At 35.3% G+C, this 19536-nt stretch overlaps 2 protein-coding genes across 4 annotated transcripts in view; one reads left to right on the plus strand and one right to left on the minus strand.

Annotated features, from left to right (window-relative positions):
- The window catches only part of FGF7 (fibroblast growth factor 7), a 60918-nt gene extending 50899 nt beyond the window's left edge, over positions 1-10019 (minus strand). Inside the window, exons 1-2 of one of the 2 annotated variants that reach the window (XM_059913333.1) lie at positions 9856-10019; positions 8704-8846 (exon numbers count right to left, since the gene is read on the minus strand). In XM_059913333.1, coding sequence (XP_059769316.1) covers positions 8704-8815 — 112 coding nt within the window. In that variant the 5' untranslated portion in view covers positions 8816-8846; positions 9856-10019. Of the gene's footprint in view, positions 1-8703; positions 9259-9855 lie in introns of both variants that reach the window. The other variant, XM_059913332.1, reaches the window with a different exon arrangement.
- FAM227B (family with sequence similarity 227 member B) overlaps positions 1-19536 on the plus strand; it is a 290963-nt gene that overhangs the window by 154065 nt on the left and 117362 nt on the right. The window lies entirely within an intron of this gene.

Genomic DNA, 19536 nt, shown 5'->3' on the forward strand with positions numbered 1-19536 from the left:
ATAGTTTTTGGCCAGTAAATGAAACTTGTTCTTTATTGATATAATTGAAATAACTTCAACTTTTACTCAAACGGCTTTTTTGAAAAGTAAAACAAAGTTTATTGATTTTAGGTATATAAGATAAGAATTCTTCAATCATGTTGGAATGCTAAAACATTTTTAGATTACTGCATGGGAAATGTTTTTGTCAGTTTCTAGATTGCTCAAATGATAGCTGTTGGGCATCATTTCAGATTAGGAGAAGGGTTCTTTAAAGCTTCTCAGAAGTCAGAAGGAGCTTCAAACTAGGCTTAAATCTCACTGCAAATCTCTGGATTTCAGTACAGCATTTATACCCCAAATACTACCCTAAGAGTCCAAAATTATATGCAGGCTCCTGACTTTGGCACACATTTTTGGTTCAAGGTCACTCTTAAAACACTGGTTCAAGTCCATTTTTATAGCCTTTTTATTTGAACCTAACAACGGAGTGGAAGCTTGGTTTTCGTTCTTCACTACACCAAAGATAGATTCCCTAGGCAGTAGCTCCCTAGTTTCCATTTAGAAATTTAAATGTTTTACCCAAATCAGGGATGAGAGTAGGGAGGGTAGTGGGGGTGGAGGGTATACTCTGCTGTCAGATAAGTTTGGGAAACCATATATAGTCTTCTCCTAGAGTTTTGCAATTCATACTAGTGTAGTATAGGCTTGGAGAATTTTCTGCTGTGAAAAAAACTTGTTCAGCTTTATTTAACCTAATATTTTCCAATGAGCCACAGAAACTGTGCTGCAGGAAACACCATTAATATCTCAAAGGACACTAGTGTTCTAAGAAACAAAGTTTGTAATTGCTGCTGTAAGAAAAATCTGAGGCAGGCTGAGGTGATTCTGAATTTGATCTCAAATCATTTTCTCAGCATTATCTACAATTACATGTGAAGTTCAAATAGGCAAATGAAATGGAAAATATTACAGTAGCGTTTAATGGAACATGATAAATATGCTATTTAAGGATGTTGAAATATGCCTCATTTCTCCTTTCTCGTATTAATCAGAAAAATAAACTCAGTTTCAGAATAGTCTGGATAAATAAGCAAAGATTATTATAGCTAAAAGCACAAATTTTCAAACCTCCTATATGAGTAACATATGCAATAATCTATTATCATTTCAACCCCTCTGTACACTATTTTGTTTTTGTTTTTGTTTGTTTCCATCTCAAAAATCCTTCCTCTACTATATTATCAATTCATTGCATTCAATTTCCTTTATTCCGTAAGGGCATCAAAAAGTAAGTGGAATATTGTACGTCAGCTATACTTCAATTTTTTAAAAAATTTAGTAGAGCTATATTTTATGAGAATCTTTTGTATTTAAGTCCTCCCTAAACTTAAAATACAAAATTCATTAATTTTTATATAAAGTCCTTTTTTCCTTTCCTCTCTCACCTTTTTCTCTCCTGTTCACAGACAAAAGATATTTTCTTCCTTTTTATTCTTAGGACACTAGCCAATGGCCCTATCAAGTACTTGTGGCCACACCAGTAGAAGTGATTACATTCTTCTGCAGGAAAGTTGACTGGAGCAACTGAAGAATCTCTAGAGACAATTCTCCCCAATATACATCAAACTTTTTTTCTCTGAGAAGGATGTTGTCTGCCTAAAAGACATGTTCTACCTGGACATGGATATTGGATAATTCTCCTCTCTCCTTCCCCACCCTAATCCCTTTTGTCTTTATATATTTCTACACAAACCCAACTAGCTGAATAACTTTAATGACGTTTTCCTTGTTAGTAAATTTGGTATGGCTTCTCTACCTAAGTCAGGTGCAGATATCATCTCAAATACAGATGTGAATCTTGATCAAGAAACAGTCAAATGTTCAGTGATTCTTTAATGTGGTTTTCAGAACCATGTGAAAGGCAGACAATTTTATTTTCCAACCTATTTTGCTTGCAGAAAGATTGGATATGAACCAGGAGGACATTATGTTAAGTGAAATAGGCTGGATACAGAAAGGCAAATACTACATGATACAACTTACAGGAAGAATCTAAAATATTAGTTTTAAAGTTGTTAAAATAAAATAAAAATTAGTTTTCTCTTATAGAAGCAGAGTAGAATAATGGTTGCTAGGGGCTGGAGGGTGGGGGAAACAAGGAGATATTAGTCAAAGGGTACTAAGTTTCAGTTTTGCAAGGTGAATAAATCCAAGAGATATACTGTACAGTGTAGTGTCTATAGTTTACAATATTGTAACTTATACTTAAATATTTGCTAAGACGATAGATCTTATGTTAAGTACTTTTATCACAAATAATAATAATAATAATTAATAAAAAAGGGCAGGAGGAAACTTTTGGAAGTGATGGGTACGTTTATGGCATAGAATATAGTGATGTATTATCTCTGAATTTATCAAGTTGTATACGTTAAATAAGTACAGCTTTTTATATGTCAATCATACCTCAATAAATTTTTTAAAGAAAGATTGGATATGGTTTAGGAAAAGGAGGAATTCATATGGAAGATCTTTTCATTTAATATTAATTTTTCTCAGTATTCCTTAGATATACACAATTCCTGCCTCTTCTTCTATGTGCCATATGTGAAATTAAAACATAGACAAATATTGTATTCCAGTAGTGATGAAAAAGAAGTTACTCTGCTACCATAAATTCTTTGATACAGACGAAGAAAGCTGGAATCTTTAGAAAAGAAAGAAAGCTTTGCCTTAATCCCCAACTTACAAAGAGAACAAACTGCTAGGTTCGTAGCCTTTCACTAATCTGGATAGACCCTCTAGGCTTATGGTTTCTTCCCTGTTGGATTTTCTAGACTGGAGTTTGTCTCTTTAAATCACTGCTTTTGTGAGGTGGTCATAGGAGGGGAAACTCTAATTTGGGGGCATCTGGGTTCATAATCATAAGTGGCTCATTTAAGTGCCTTGTAAGCTGGCATTGATGCCTGTTCTCCAGGTTCCCTACTGCAGCACCACTTGAAAGTGTCAGAAGGGAGTCAGACCTGCCTGTCATTTTGAAACTGTGGCACCAGACCTATTTTTCCCCAGCAATGAACTCATTCACAGAAGATGCCTCCTTAAATAGTAGCTTCAGGCTGTCATCACGTGCATTTCCAAGCCAGTTCACCAAATGTTGGAGCCACTAAGATTTGTCAGAAAGGTCGAATGGACCCAGAAGAATTTCCTTGATGCAAAATTCAGAGATTGATTCCTGATAAGCCCATTTCAAAATCTCCCAGGGTAGAGGTTAACTCAGGAGCCCTCTAAAGGTTCCAAAACATTCCCAGGACACCCGAGGGAATCCTGCTGAATTAGAAGCCTTGTCTCATTAACTAGTGGTTTTCAGCCTTAGCTGCCCATTAGACTCACTGGAGAGCTTTAAACAAACACTGATGCCTGGGTCCTTCCTGCCTTCACAAGATTCTGATTTAACTGAGCTCTGGTTTCCCCAGTAATCTAATGTGATCCCCTTAGGCTCAGCTTTGGAGCCAGCCATGCCAGAATTATCTGGGGAGCTTTTAAAATTCCTGATGCCCAGGCTGCACCCCAAATACATTTAATGAGAATCTTTGTGGGTGGAACCTGGTATCAGTATTTTTTAAAGTTTCTCAGCTGTTTACAATATTTAGCCAAGGCTGAGAAATAGAAAAGTCTAGAAAAGGAACCCCTTCCATATATCTAAAAGCTGGCTTCTTGCATCCTCTTCAATTCACTTGGGTCTCTGAAAGCTCTAAAACTATAGGCTGAAGAGTTGTAATACAACTAAGTCACAAGGTTAAATACATGATCAGATGCTCTGGATTAATATAGAAATGAAAGTGATGGCCAGTTCAGATGACAATTTACAAAATAAATAAGAGATGCACCTGTGGCAATAAGTTGTTATTAGCACTTAATAAGTGCCAGGCACTGGTGTTAGCCTAAAAAAAGAGGAAGACCATAAAATGAAAAATTATTCTTAACGTTAAAGTTTTCAAAGAATAGCTAATATTTCCAAATCTAGCTATTTCCAAATTGCTAGTATTTCCAAATCTTCCATAATTTACAGCCTTGACAACTTAAAGAAGAGAGTAAGGTCACCAGTTCTACAGGATTCCATTTTGTCAGTAATTCTACGATTTTGGTTCAGTTCCATAGATATGTTCCTCTTTGTCTATTTCTTTTTAGAGATGTGGTTGTCGTGATTTTCTTATTTTGTATTTTGACAGTGTGAATTATTGTTCTTTTAGATAACCTGCTAAGAACTCTTTGGAGAATAAGCAAGTTTACTGTCTTTGTATTTAGGGGTGATATGTGTATTTGTTAGCTACTAGGAGAGATTCTTGTTGAGCAGGAGCTTATCCAAAGAATTGTTGACAATTGAGTCACTGAAGATTTTGTGGTCAAATCAGATCCAACAGCAGTGTGTTTATTTGCTTTTTGCCAATTGTTAGGCCATATCCAGTCACAGTCTAACAATCCAAAAGACAATATTGCCAAATCATTGGCCAGTTTTCAGAATGGCTAACCCTTTTCTTGCTATGGAACTTAACAATGCTCAATAACAAGTGAGGCATACTTTTTCTTGAGTCAATGGCTTATGGCAATTAAGGATTTCCTCTCAAAAGGAATGGGAACCAAAAAACTTTTTAGTAATTGGATGCCGAAAGCAAGAAAATCATCCTGAGGGACTGAGTTTTCAGAGTCCACATCTGTCTCTCAGGGCAGTTGTTGGTTGCCCAGTGCACTGCTGCTGTCTCTCAGTCACCACCTCAACTTCCAGCTTAAACAGCAGTGTTATTTGTGTCAGGTGTGGAGTGATTGCCTCTGTCTGCTGATGAGTTGCCTGGTCCAATTATCTAAATTCACCCTCTGGCCTTAGTTCCCCCAGGGGAAACTCTGACAACAGCAGTGGAAGTATTGACCATCCATTGCCAGTCCTTTTGTGATATTATTAATGTTCTCCTCTGCAGAGAATGTGGATATTTATTTCATTCTGAAGGCGCATTTTATGCTTTTATTATTCTTTTTATTAGTTCAGGTTAAGTTCTAGTTTCATCGCTTAGAAACCTACTAAAAGGCTAAATGTGGTGCCACCAGAGAACAAGTTGAGAGGAGAGGCTTCCTTGCCTCCAGGGTAAGAATAGCGTGCGATCTCAGGACCCGTTCTCCAGTGATAGCTTCTCTCCCCTCCAGAGTCAGAAATGCAGTTCAGCATCTCTTGGCCTCTTATGAATTCCTACTTTTACATAGTCAGGTCTTGCTTATATGGCTACTAATACAAGTCTTGTTTCTGTTGGGTTACTTGGTGCATTTTTTCTGACATTTACTCATTCTTATCTAGATTTAAAATACTTCACAAGACAACACTATGATTAACACTGAAGTGAGACCCTTACAACCCAAGGTAGCTCAAGTAATTTTTTAATTCCCTAAAGATGTGAGACATGAGCCATCATATCCACCTCCTTATCACTCCTGTTCTCTTCCTCCAGGCCCTCCATTTGCCTGCCCCAGCCCAACACCTTCTGGAAGGAGAATTATACACCCAGGTTTTTCACCTCACCTACCTACTTCAATCCATTGCCTTAGCAATATTTTATAAGCCACATTCCTATGAGGGAGCAGTGCTTCTGCTGGTGAAGTAAGCAGTCCTTCAAGATCCATTAACATCTTCAGGTCACTTTCCCTTTCATTCAAAGCAAAGCCATGAGAACGGACTGGGGACTTTCGTATGGTAACCCAGAGAAAAACTGTTTCATGCAGCTGGCATCTAACTTTTCATGCAAATTTTTATCATCTAAGACATTTAAATCTATACCATCTTAAAAGGCCTCCAAAGAAGGATGTTTAACAACCAGTGAATGAACTTAAGGCATCAGAACATTGAAAACGAAATTCAAAGTTTAATTTTCATCTTTACCAGTTTCTGAACTCTGTTGAGTTTCAATGTAGTAGACAATCCAATTACCTTTTACTTTCTCATCTTAATGTAAATAGGAAGGAAACATCTTTTGTTCATTTGTTCATTAATTCAATTAAGGATTGAGGAATGTAAACAATCTACAAGTTTTATAATTTCAATTTTTTTGTTTTCTTTGACTTTTTAAAATTCTGTTGAGCACTCTCTTTGTACCTGGATTTCTTTGTACCTGGATACAGTAGCTTCAACTTTACATGTGACAATTTGCATGTTTTATGTATGAGGCATTCAATTTTAAAATTGAATAATAAGAAATGACTATCAGAATTCTGTTCTATGTTATTCTCCATATATTTTTCAATGGAGTGCCTTAGGATTTCCTATAGCCCCTCTTTATGGAGAAGCCTGGCAGGCTTCTTCTTCAATAGGATAGCAGCACAACTTGACAACAATTTTGGAGTTACTGAAATGATCCCGATGTAAGTTTCCCTTTCCAGGAAAATTTATCATATCAAGAAAGTATATAGACTAGATATACAGTCTATGGAAAAGCTTATAGAAGTGAAGATTATTTACATATATCATGTCTTTTAGTACATTGGTATTGTGACATTCTAATTTATAATGATATAAAATGACTTTCTTTCCTTCCTTCCTTCCTTCCTTCTTTCTTCCTTCTCTCCTTCCTTCTTTCCTTCCTCCCTTTTTCTTCCTTTCTTTTTTTTACTGTAAAATTAGAGTTAGAATAGAAATTATCTGCCAAATTGGCTTTGTGGTTACTCAAGGTCAGCGCTAAATTGTGTTTCAAACTATAAAAAACTTCAGCATTTTGTGTATGTTTTAAAATACCTGAGTTTCATGGTTTCAAGAAATTTTAATATAAAATAAAACGTATATATCTGAATGCATTCCAATCGTAGATATTCCAATTGATCCCAAATAATTATGAATATTATTCACTTTCACTGGATTTTACATCTAATTTTTCACTTTTTCATTACTTGGTAAAAGCATTCAAAAGGAATTAGCATATGGAAGAATTCTATAGTGTTTAGGTTCAGTAACCTTATTGTTACAATTTGAAATTAGTTCTGACAGCTCAACTTATCATTGAGATAACATTCACTTTCATCTCATTCAATGTTTATGGTAATTATATGAGTACTTAGATTGTTCACATTTATGTTATGTATTCTGAGGTTTAGAATAAAATAGACTGTAAGAACTAGAAGGTGTATTGGAGATCATCTGTACATATCCCACATCTTACAGATAAAAAAAATGAGAATTGGAAAAAGTAAGAAATTGTTCCAGAGTCATTCATAGGCAGGCATTGGACCTATCTGTCATAATTTCCACCTGGGCTCTGTTTTCTCCACCAGGTTCTGTTATCCATTATAAATCTCAATAACTTTTAAATAAATTTATTTATTGATGTGAGCCAAATTCTGTTGCTCACAGAGAAGTAGCTATCCACAAAACTTTCCTCCAAGTAGTTATTTCCTTACCTAAACTTCAGTATAATCAGAACAATATTCTAGAACTAGCGCATTAACATTATTAATAGAGGTAATAATAAAACCATACTGTTAGCAATCCATTTAAATGGCCTTAACATTCTATATCAATTATAGTTTAAAAAGTGGATTCTCTCATTTTCATATTGGAAACGTAATTCCCCATATTCCCATATTGGTTCATTAGTTTGGAAGCCTAAAAGCCATTTATTAAACAAGCAGCAAAAGTTTTAAATATTCACTATAATCCTAGCACTGTGCTAGGCAACTGTTTACACCATCACCCCATGCATTCTTTTTCAATTGACTTTAACATACATAATATTATAAAATGATATGATAATAACATTGTTCAAGTACTAGTAATACAAACAAAATTTCCTTTCACTCAGAGATTTTAAATTCTTAATGTTCAGGTATGTTCAGGTATATATTGATATTTTACCCCATAAAACTTAATACTTTTGAAATTGGTTATTAATCATAACTGCTAAATGATAAATCCAACCCTGACATATCAACATGAAAAGAATAACTGATTCTTGAGGAAAATGTAATTATTTACATTTAAATCATGGAATTAACATCTCTTCCAACTCACTTTTATTTCCTCCTTCACATTCACATTTCTCTTAAGGTAACATGGAACTTTTATGCCACAGAATATTTAGATAAAGAAAATGTTAGAAGGAGCCTATTTTTGTGCCTAGGTAAATAATTAAGCAATCAAATACAAGCTCTTTATGATATGAACAGATGAGGATACCACAGATTCCCTTCTGTTTTAAAACTATACACAATTGCACAAGTCACTGAAGGCATATTTTCAGTATTTCACACCACGGAAATATTTTTTCAAGGGAAATCAAATTATTTTAAAAAATTATCTGTTCCTCAAACTAATGGTAAGTCATTTTTGGTGAGCATTTACTGAGTACTCTATTAGAGTTCCTAATGACTTTTGCTAGAAGACAATAAATCACATTTCAGTATGAATAATAGCATTTACATTTTGCTTAACATATGAGCATTTTGAGCTTAGGACATGGAGAATATATTTTCAAATTGGCTTGAGTGATCAGCTCCAACTATAGTATTAGTAGATTTCCCCTACCCCAGGAGATGGTTTTAGGAACATAGTTTAACTATCCCGATTTAGAGCCAATAGAAAATTATATTTTTTTTTCAAAAGAGACTGAGAAAACTTGTCACTTGAAAATTGATCCTTTCACAGATTGTTAAGGTTCATAAGCTGTGCTGTAAATAAAAAACATTACTTACTGTAATTATTCTTCATCTCTTGGGTCCCTTTGACTTTGCCTCGTTTATCAATCCTCAGATACCACTGTGTTCGACAGAAGAGTCTTCTCACTCTTATATCCCCTCCTTCCATGTAATCATAACTTCTTGTATGTCGCTCGGGGCTGGAACAGTTCACATTTGTAGCCATTTGCTCTGGAGTCATGTCATTGCAAGCTAAAGATATAGTGCCCACTAGACAGATAATGTGGAAGCATGATCTGTAGAGCAAACTTGGCAGGATCCATGTCAGTATCCATTTGCGCATTATAGTATAGTGCCCCGGGTGTTCATGAATAACATAATGAAAATTAAATCTTGAGTTGATTGTTGTTCCTAGGTCATTGACCTCGTCCTATCTGTGAACTGTAGATTGATTTAAGAAAGAGTAGTTGCACTCTCCAAGTTGTTAGCCTTATCCTTTTAGTTCCTGATAACAATATAGAATTCCTCCTTAAATAACTCTCTGTCAGTATATCCTTATAAAAACAGGTTGTAATAAGCTCAGTTGCTGCGTTGCTGTTTGCTACTTGACTTCTGTTTGCAATGAGAGATTAAGAATGGGGAGGGAGGAGAGAGAGGAAGATGAAAAATTATATGTATAAATTTCAGTGTGTAAATACTATTATAACATACTGTGTAATTCATACTGTGAAGGTACATTTAAAACAGCTTTCACAGAGGATGTCAGTGTCTTTACCACTCTGTATGTAGATTTACAAAAGTTATGCATTAGTAGAGACAAATCAGAATATGATTGTACCATTCATTCCAGTTCGTACTTGGTAAGAAACATCCTGCAATTAGAGCTGTTGATTTAAATTAAGTTCTAAAATTACTATTAACAAAATATAAATGCTTTTCCCTAGATTTCTTTATTATATTCTTTTACGTTTGTGGTTTGTCAGTTATTTTCTCCTGAACTGCCCACATTTCTCAAGTTAAATGTCAGGATTGCTCTGGAGAATTTCAACCTTATCTTTATGTAAGTTCTACAACAGAATTACTATAGATAATCTCACAGCTCAAAAATCTGGTAACTTTACTTTTCCCCTCAGTACTAAAACCAGAAAAAGAGATAAACTACTAACAAATATTCAGCATTATTTTTAAAGACAAATAACAGTCACTTACTTGTTCTGTTGATAACAGCTGGATACACAAGAATTCCATGTCTGTTGTCTGCCCTGTGCAACTTGAGCCTCTCTACTGTAGCTACAAACTATTTCTCAGCTGAGAAATTCTCCAGCAGAATCATAATTGTTTCCATAAATCAACAGGCAAGAGGATTTTCTCTGTGTATGTGAGCGCGTGTGAGCTTGTGTGTGTGTGTGTGGAGCCTTTTATTCAGGGCTTTTCGATAAATACCTTTGCTGACCTCATTGGAAGCAATTAAAACTTAACCAGTGAGCTGTTAGTTGAATACAACAGCGAGAATAAAGGAGGCTTGTATAGTATTCATTCAATGGTCATGAGAGGGAGCTATGAACATGGTTTATGCTCAGATCTACAACTGGGTACCTACTTTGTAGAAACAGATCTCTGATTCTGAAGCAGTTAGAAGGGGAAAGGGAATTTTTTAGATTGTCTTATAACATAGCAGTTGTATATAAGTTGAAAATATTCCTTGGAACATGTATGTAAAAGGGTTTTTTTTAATTTAAAATCTTTTACATAGCTTTATGATGCATGCATTTCTACTATTATTCCTTTGTGTTCGGAATGTTAGAATGAAACTACTAATGTGTATTAATTCACATCTTACTGTCTCCAAGAACTATATTGCTGAGTTAAGGGTATATCTCTTCATACAGAGATATTTCAGCATTGCATATGAGTATAATTTTATATCTTATGTTACTAGACTGAAAGTAAGAATAACAACATTCTTATTTGAGTTGGGCCACTAATTACCAGTATGACCTGGACAAGTCACCTGAAGTTTCTGAATCTCAGCTGCTACATTTGTAAAATTAGTCTAGATGATTCTATTGTGCCTTGTATTTTTAAAGTTCTGTGACTTGTTACTAACACTAACTACTAAGATAAGGAAGAAGATACATACTCTTAAAATTATTATTCTTAAAAATAAAAAATAAAAAAATTTTTATATGGTTTTATATTGGTTATCAATGTTTGCCTCTTGCCCTTAATAAGAACATAAATGCAATAAATAAATGTTAATTTAGGGATGGAATTTTAAGAGATATAGCTCATGCAAATAAGAGAATGCTACTTTGCTTTCCAACATGAGTTATTCTCCCCTTTATTTCCTGTTCTAACGTGTATATAGTAGCGTTCTAGTGTTTTATTAGATATTTGTTGCAAAATAATTGCATTGTTAACATAAAACAATATTTAGGAATACATATTAAAATTCTCTTTCCCATATTAAATACCCCCAACACACACGTACACACACACACACACACACACACACACACACACAAACACTGCATTTGAAATGCACTACTTTACCACCAGGTGGTGCATGTAGACCAAATAGGAAAAGAAAATTAAGTACGTTCAGTTGTATTATAATTTATGTGATTTCCCTTTGTGTCTATGCTTTTGGGGAACAGAATCAATAGCACAGCATAGTTTAAACATACTCAGTTATTCTTAAGGCACCAAATATGACATTTCTAAGTTAATTAGAGCAGAAGAGGATGGCCCTTCCTTAATTGCCTCTATTGAAAGCTAGATAGCTACAAAATATTCCATCATGTATTTCTCTAGAAGGGGGAAAAAGAAAAAAAAAAAAAGTATGATGCTACTGTGATCTGAATCATACCTCCATTAGTTTTGTAGGCAACAATACTGAGCAGGGTCAGAACTCCTAGGACTTGGATATTTCTTCTAAAGAAATGAAAATTATTAACAGTTAATTCACATGTAAAGATATTCAAGAGCTACTAAATTCATCTGTTCCAAATTGACCCTACAGATTTTATACTAAGAAATCAATAGATCAGAGGTCAAAAATTGCTAATAAAATGCTCAAGACTTAAATTTAAAAATGGATTGTCTTAAAAGGACTGAGAAAATATTTGAAGAGAATATAGTTGAAACCTTTCCTAACATGGGAAAGGAAATAATCAATCAAGTCCAGGAAGCACTGAGAGTCCCATTCAGGATAAATCCAAGGAGAAACACGCCAAGACACATATTAATCAAACTATCAAAAATTAAATACAAAGAAAAAATATTAAAAACAGCAAGGGAAAAACAACAAATAACATACAATGGAATCTCCATGAGGTTAACAGCTGATCTTTCAGCAGAAACTCTGCAAGCCAGGAGGGAGTGGTAGGACATATTTAAAGTGATGAAAGGGAAATACCTACAACCAAGATTACTCTACCCAGCAAGGATCTCATTCAGATTCAATGGAGAAATTAAAACCTGTACAGACAAGCAAAAGCTGAGAGAGTTCAGCACCACCAAACCAGCTTTACAACAAATGCTAAAGGAACTTCTGTAGGCAGAAAACACAAGAGAAGGAAAAGACCTACAATAACAAACCCAAAACAATTAAGAAAATGGTAATAGGAACATACATAGCGATAACTACCTTAAATGTAAATGGATTAAATGCTCCAACCAAAAGACATAGACTGGCTGAATGGATACAAAAACAAGACCTGTATATATGCTGTCTACAGGAAACCCACTTCAGACCTAGGGACACATACAGACTGAAAGTAAGGGGATGGAAAAAGATATTCCATGCAAATGGAAATCAAAAGAATGCTGGAGTAGCAATTCTCATATCAGACAAAATAGACTTTAAAATAAAGACTATTACAAGAGACAAAGAAGGACACTACATAACGATCAAGGGATCGATCCAAGAAGAAGATATAACAATTGTAAATATTTATGCACCCAACATAGGAGCACCTCAATACATAAGGCAAATACAGCCATAAAAGGGGAAATTGACAGTAACACAATCATAGTAGGGGACTTTAACACGCCACATTCACCAATGGACAGATCATCCAAAATGAAAATAAATAAGGAAACACAAGCTTTAAATGATACATTAAACAAGATGGACTTAATTGATATTTATAGGACATTCCATCCAAAAACAACAGAATACACTTTCTTCTCAAGTGCTCATGGAACATTCTCCAGGATAGATCATATCTTGGGTCACAAATCAAGCCTTGGTAAATTTAAGAAAATTGAAATCGTATCAAGTATCTTTTCCGACCACAACGCTATGAGACTAGATATCAATTACAGGGAAAAATCTGTAAAAAATACAAATACATGGAGGCTAAACAATACACTACTTAGTTACCAAGCAATCACTGAAGAAATTAAACAGGAAATCAAAAAATACCTGGAAACAAATGACGATGAAAACACGATGACCCAATACCTATGGGAGGCAGCAAAAGCAGTTCTAAGAGGGAAGTTTATAGCAATACAGTCCTACCTTAAGAAACAAGAAACATCTCAAATAAACAACCTAACCTTACACCTAAAACAATTAGAGAAACAAGAACAAAAAAACCCGCAGTTAGCAGAAGGAAAGAAATCATAAAGATCAGATCAGAAATAAATGAAAAAGAAATGAAGGCAATGATAGCAAAGATCAATAAAACTAAAAGCTGGTTCTTTGAGAAGATAAACAAAATTGATAAACCATTAGCCAGACTCATCAAGAAAAAAAGGGAGAATACTCAAGTCAGTAGAATTAGAAATGAAAAAGGAGAAGTAACAACTGACACTGCAAAAGTACAAAGGATCATGAGAGATTACTACAATCAACTATATGCCATTAAAATGGACAACCTGGAAGAAATGGGCAAATTCTTAGAAATGCACAACCTTCCGCGACTGAACGAGGAAGAAATAGAAAATATGAACAGACCAATCACAAGAACTGAAATTGAAACTGTGATTAAAAATCTTCCAACAAACAAAAGCCCAGGACCAGATGGCTTCACAGGCGAATTCTATCAAACATTTAGAGAAGAGCTAACACCTATCCTTCTCAAACTCTTCCAAAATATAGCAGAGGGAGGAACACTCCCAAACTCATTCTACGAGGCCACCATCACCCTGATACCAAAACCAGACAAAGTTGTCACAAAGAAAGAAAACTGCAGGCCAATTTCACTGATGAACATAGATGCGAAAATCCTCAACAAAATACTAGCAAACAGAATCCAACAGCACATCAAAATGATCATACACCATGATCAGGTGGGAATTATCCCAGGAATGCAAGAATTCTTCAATATACGGAAATCAATCAATGTGATACACCATATTAACAAATTGAAGGAGAAAAACCATATGATCATCTCAATAGATACAGAAAAAACTTTTGACAAAATTCAACACCCATTTATGATAAAAACTCTCCAGAAAGTGGGCATAGAGGGAACCTACCTCAACATAATAAAAGCCATCTATGACAAACCCACAGCAAACATCATTCTCAATGGTGAAAAACTGAAAGCATTTCCACTAAGATCAGGAACAAGACAAGGTTGCCCACTCTCACCACTATTATTCAACATAGTTTTGGAAGTTTTAGCCACAGCAATCAGAGAAGAAAAAAAAATAAAAGGAATCCAAATTGGAAAAGAAGAAGTAAAGCTGTCACTGTTTGCAGATGACATGATACTATACAGAGAACCCTAAAGATGCTACCAGAAAACTACTAGAGATAATGAATTTGGTAAAGTAGCAGGATACAAAATTAATGCACAGAAATCTCTTGCTTTCCTATACACTAATGATGAAAAATCTGAAAGTGAAATTAAGAAAACACTCCCATTTACCATTGCAACAAAAAGAATAAAATATCTAGGAATAAACCTACCTAAGGAGACAAAAGACCTGTATGCAGAAAATTATAAGACACTGATGAAAGAAATTAAAGATGATAGAAACAGATGGAGAGATATACCGTGTTCTTGGATTGGAAGAATCAACATTGTGAAAATGACTCTACTACCCAAAGCAATCTACAGATTCAATGCAATCCTATCAAACTACCACTGGCATCTTTCACAGAACTAGAACAAAAAATCTCACAATTTGTATGGAGACACAAGAGACCCCGAATAGCCAAAGCAATCTTGAGAAAGGAAAACGGAGCTGTAGGAATCAGGCTCCCTGACTTCAGACTATACTACAAAGCTACAGTAATCAAGACAGTATGGTACTGGCACAAAAACAGAATTATAGATCAATGGAACAGGATAGAAAGCCCAGAGATAAACCCATGCACATATGGTCACCTTATCTTTGATAAAGGTGGCAAGAATATACAGTGGAGAAAAGACAGCCTCTTGAATAAGTGGTGCTGGGAAAACTGGACAGCTACATGTAAAGGAATGAAATTAGAACACTCCCTAACACCATACACAAAAATAAGCTTAAAATGGATCAAAGACCTAAATATAAGGCCAGACACTATCAAACTCTTAGAGGGAAACATAGGCAGAACACTCTATGACATAAATCACAGCAAGATCCTTTTTGACCCACCTCCTAGAGAAATGGAAATAAAAATAAGAATAAACAAATGGGACCTAATGAAACTTAAAAGCTTTTGCACAGCAAAGGAAACTATAAGCAAGATGAAAAGACAACCCTCAGAAAGTATTTGCAAATGCAGCAACTGACAAAGGATTAATCTCCAAAATTTACAAGCAGCTTATGTAGCTCAATATACAAAAAAACAACCCAATCCAAAAATGGGCAGAAGACCTAAATAGACATTTCTCCAGAGAAGATATACAGATTGCCAACAAACACATGGAAGGATGCTCAACATCATTAATATTAGAGAAATGCAAATCAAAACTACAATGAGATATCATCTCACACTGGTCAGAATGGCCATCATCAAAAAATCTACCAACAATAAATGCTGGAGCGGGTGTGGAGAAAAGGGAGCCCTCTTGCACTGTTGGTGGGAATGTAAATTGATACAGCCACTATGGAGAACAGCATGGAGGTTCCTTAAAAAACTAAAAATAGAACTATCGTACGACCCAGCAATCCCACTACTGGGCATATACCCTGAGAAAACCATAATTCAAAAAGAGTCATGTACCACAATGTTCATTGCAGCTGTATTTACAATAGCCAGGACATGGAAGCAACCGAAGTGTCCATCACCAAATGAATAGATAAAGAAGATGTGGCACACATATACAATGGAATATTACTCAGCCATAAAAAGAAATGAAATTGAGTTATTTGTAGTGAGGTGGATGGACCTAGAGACTGTCAAACAGAGTGAAGTAAGTCAGAAAAACAAATACCATATGCTAACGCATATATATGGAATCTAAAAAACAACAACAAAAAATGGTTCTGAAGAACCTAGGGGCAAGATAGGAATAGACTAAAGATGCAGACGTAGAGAATGGACTAGAAGACATGGAGAGGGGGAAGGGTAAGCTGGGACGAAGTGAGAGAGTGGCATGGACATATATACGCTACCAAATGTAAAATAGAAAGCTAGTGGGAAGCAGCCACATAGCACAGGGAGATCAGCTCAGTGCTTTGTGTCCACCTAGAGGGGTGGGATAGGGAGAGTGGGAGGGAGACACAAGAGGGAGGAAATATGGGGATATATGTATATGTAAAGCTGATTCATTTTGTTATACAGCAGGAAGTAACACCATTTTAAAGTAATTATACTCCAATAAAGATGTTAAAAAAATAAAATAAAAAATAAAATAAAGAGAAGTCCACAGTCTAATTAGGGAAAGAAAACGTGAAAAGTAAATAACAATAAATTTATAATTTGTAATTCAAGACAATAATAGAACGATTATCAAAAGGCTGCACAAAGTGATCTCTTCAAAGAATTAGGGAATAACTGTTAGGACAGTTTAGAGAAGTACAGCTGGTAAGTAGGCTGGGACGAGAATATTCTAGTTCATGCAATATTTACAAGTGCAAGTAATGAGATACATGAGCAGTGTAAAATTTTTACTAAAGAGAATAATTTAAGAAAGAGGTTGGGGAGAGTCTAGAAGGAATGCAGGCAAGAGAATGGAGAGTTCAAATCATTCAGGACCATAAATAACAAGCCAAATCATCTCACCTCAACTGGGAAACAATTAGGAGCTATGAAGTATTTTGGAAATGGATAGTAATAGGTTCATTTATCTTGTGATGGTATAAAGGATGGTTTGGGGAGCAGAAAACTAGCATGGAGACAAATCAAGACGCTATTACAGTAGGTTCTAGTGTGCGATGATAACTTCCAGAATCAACAGATTGGCAGTGGGAAGAGAAAGAAAAGCTATTTTGAAGCCAGTAATTTCATTTACTAAGAAAGAAGAAGAAAAAGGGGGAGTCAAAGATGATCCTAAGGCTCTTTTGAGTTGAGAAGATGATAGAGCTCTTTAGATGCCAGCTTTGGAAAGCCATTTTAGAGGAAATTATGAATACAGTTTAAAAAAAATATTCAGTCATACATATGCATGTAGTTTACACATAAAGTCTGGAGTTTAAGAGAAAAAAAAAAAAACTGTGCTAAATTCCCTGAAAAGAAGTGAAACATAAAAGTGCCTTTGAGAGGCATCCCAGAGAAGGTGGAGTCCATAGAACAGGCAGCATAGAGAAAAGTCTATTTGGGAAACCTAGCTCTACATTTCTGGTAACTCCACAGCACACAGCAGAAGCAGCAAAACTCCAAAGTGTAAAGCCTGCCCATGTGTCTAAACAGACTGGCTCATAAGCACCCCTCATAAAGATTTCCCATGTTTTAAAAGATGTTTTAAAAGAAATCTGGAAGAGCAGAGAACTCAGACCTGAAGGAACTGTGTGAGCAGAGTCAGTGAACACCCAGAAGTAACCAGAGTAGACAAATGACTCAACAACCAGAAGTCCTTGCCTTGGCCCTGAATAAACCCCTTGAATTCTATCTCATCTTGAAGCAGAAGAGGGGAACCCAAGAATAATTGACATAAGTTTTCTACTAACTGGGGGTGGGAGGTAAGGGGGGTTGAAATTCTCAAAGTTGAAGCTAGGTTGATTTATAAACGTAAAGTTGTATGTTATCCCTTGCATATTTGAGATTGTGGTCCAAGATTTATTTCCACTACATTCCCACCACCATCACCACACTATGGATTTATCTTCATCTTTTCTTCTGTCAGTCCCATTTCATAAATTCAGTCTCAACTTTGAATCATGCCATACAACCAACATTTCTCACTTCCTTGATTCATTCACTTAACAAATATTTATCAAATACCTACTGGGTGCCAGATGTTGTCTTGGACTTTTCGTGATACAATGGTGAGTATTCTAGAAGTGGTCTTTGCACTTAAAGAGTATGCATCCCAGTGGGAGAACATAAACGCGCTGATCTTTGGCATTTGTGTGTGGCAGAGGCAGAGTGGGTGTGGATGGGATACAAAGAAGGTATTCAAGAAGATAGGAGGCAGAGAGGTAAATGGGTAGAGGGACCTACTTTAAGTAAGAAGGGCCCACCTGAGGAGGTAAATTTTGAGACGCCTGGAACAAGACTGACCTTGGTGTGTTCCAAGAACTGAAAGAAGGCCAATATTAATGAAGTACATGAGCAATGGGAAAAGGAGTGAGAGATTAGTGAAACTGGAAAAGCAGACAGGAGCCAGATCATAAAGAACTTTGAAGGTCATGGTAATAGGAGTTTGGGTTTATTCTAAGTGTAATAGGAAGCCGGAGTACAGGCATGTCTACTTATAGACCTTATAGACCTGGTCGAAGACAGTAGTTTAAACTCTGGAGTAAAATCCCAAAAGTAATTGAGCAAGCCTGGGGTTCTATAAATCTTCAGTTATGCAAACTTTATGCTTACTCTTGTGCCCTAACATTTAAAAACTAACTGTATATAAGATACAAAGTCTGAGTCATATGCTCAAAATTGTGGTGTGCCTGTGACTCAACTATATAAATACCTCAGTTTACAAATGTATCTAGACTCTTTGCGTCTCTGAGTATATACAAATTTGTTTTATTTCATTTTATATTTATAAAAAGTTATCTAAAATGCTAATCTAGAATTCAAGCTCTTGAAATTATGTTTTTAACTTACTAAACAACTTTGGACCTGGAGCAAGATCTCTAGAGTCTCTAGCTGTTCTTTTTTCTGTATAATGAAGTTACATTATATAATTTACTCTTGATTGCCTTGACACCCTTTAAATTAATGCTTAACTTTAGCAAAGACTCAGTCTCCTTGATTCAGGGCAATACATTAGTGCCTGTTTTTGACAGCCTAGTGCCACTCTAACAGTTGGAAATTGTTATAATGGCTATGGAGAGAGTTTTGCTTCACCCCTAGGAAAACATTATGAAAAACAACAAATACTCTGTGCAGTTAGGGTTATTACATTCTTTGCTTTAAATTGTCATTCTTTGGTTCCATATGCATTGCCTACATAGCAAAATGAGGAGTAAAACTAGCAATTTTTTTAATGTCGTGGATGTCAGTGTGTTAATTACAAAATTGTTTTAATTTTTCATTCATTAGCTTTAAAACCATGACTTTTCAGCACTAGATGAACTTTTCAAAAGTAGAAGTAGGAGATAGAATAGAGATAATTATGGTAGTAAAGAAGAAGAAAGTTATGGAGTCCAACATCCTTAGTATAAAGATACACTCACAGAAAGCCAGGCATCTGGTAAAATATAGGTCCATGTAAAACTGGCAGCTAACAAAATAACTCATGCATAAGAGAAAGGAGGTTCATACTTCTCCCTGGCTTTCTTTTCAAACTAAACCTTCTTGCTATCTTTAAATATTACTCATATTTTCCCTTCAATTGTATTTAA

The sequence above is a fragment of the Balaenoptera ricei genome, chromosome 2, assembly GCF_028023285.1.
Source record: "Balaenoptera ricei isolate mBalRic1 chromosome 2, mBalRic1.hap2, whole genome shotgun sequence".
NCBI lineage: Eukaryota > Metazoa > Chordata > Mammalia > Artiodactyla > Balaenopteridae > Balaenoptera > Balaenoptera ricei.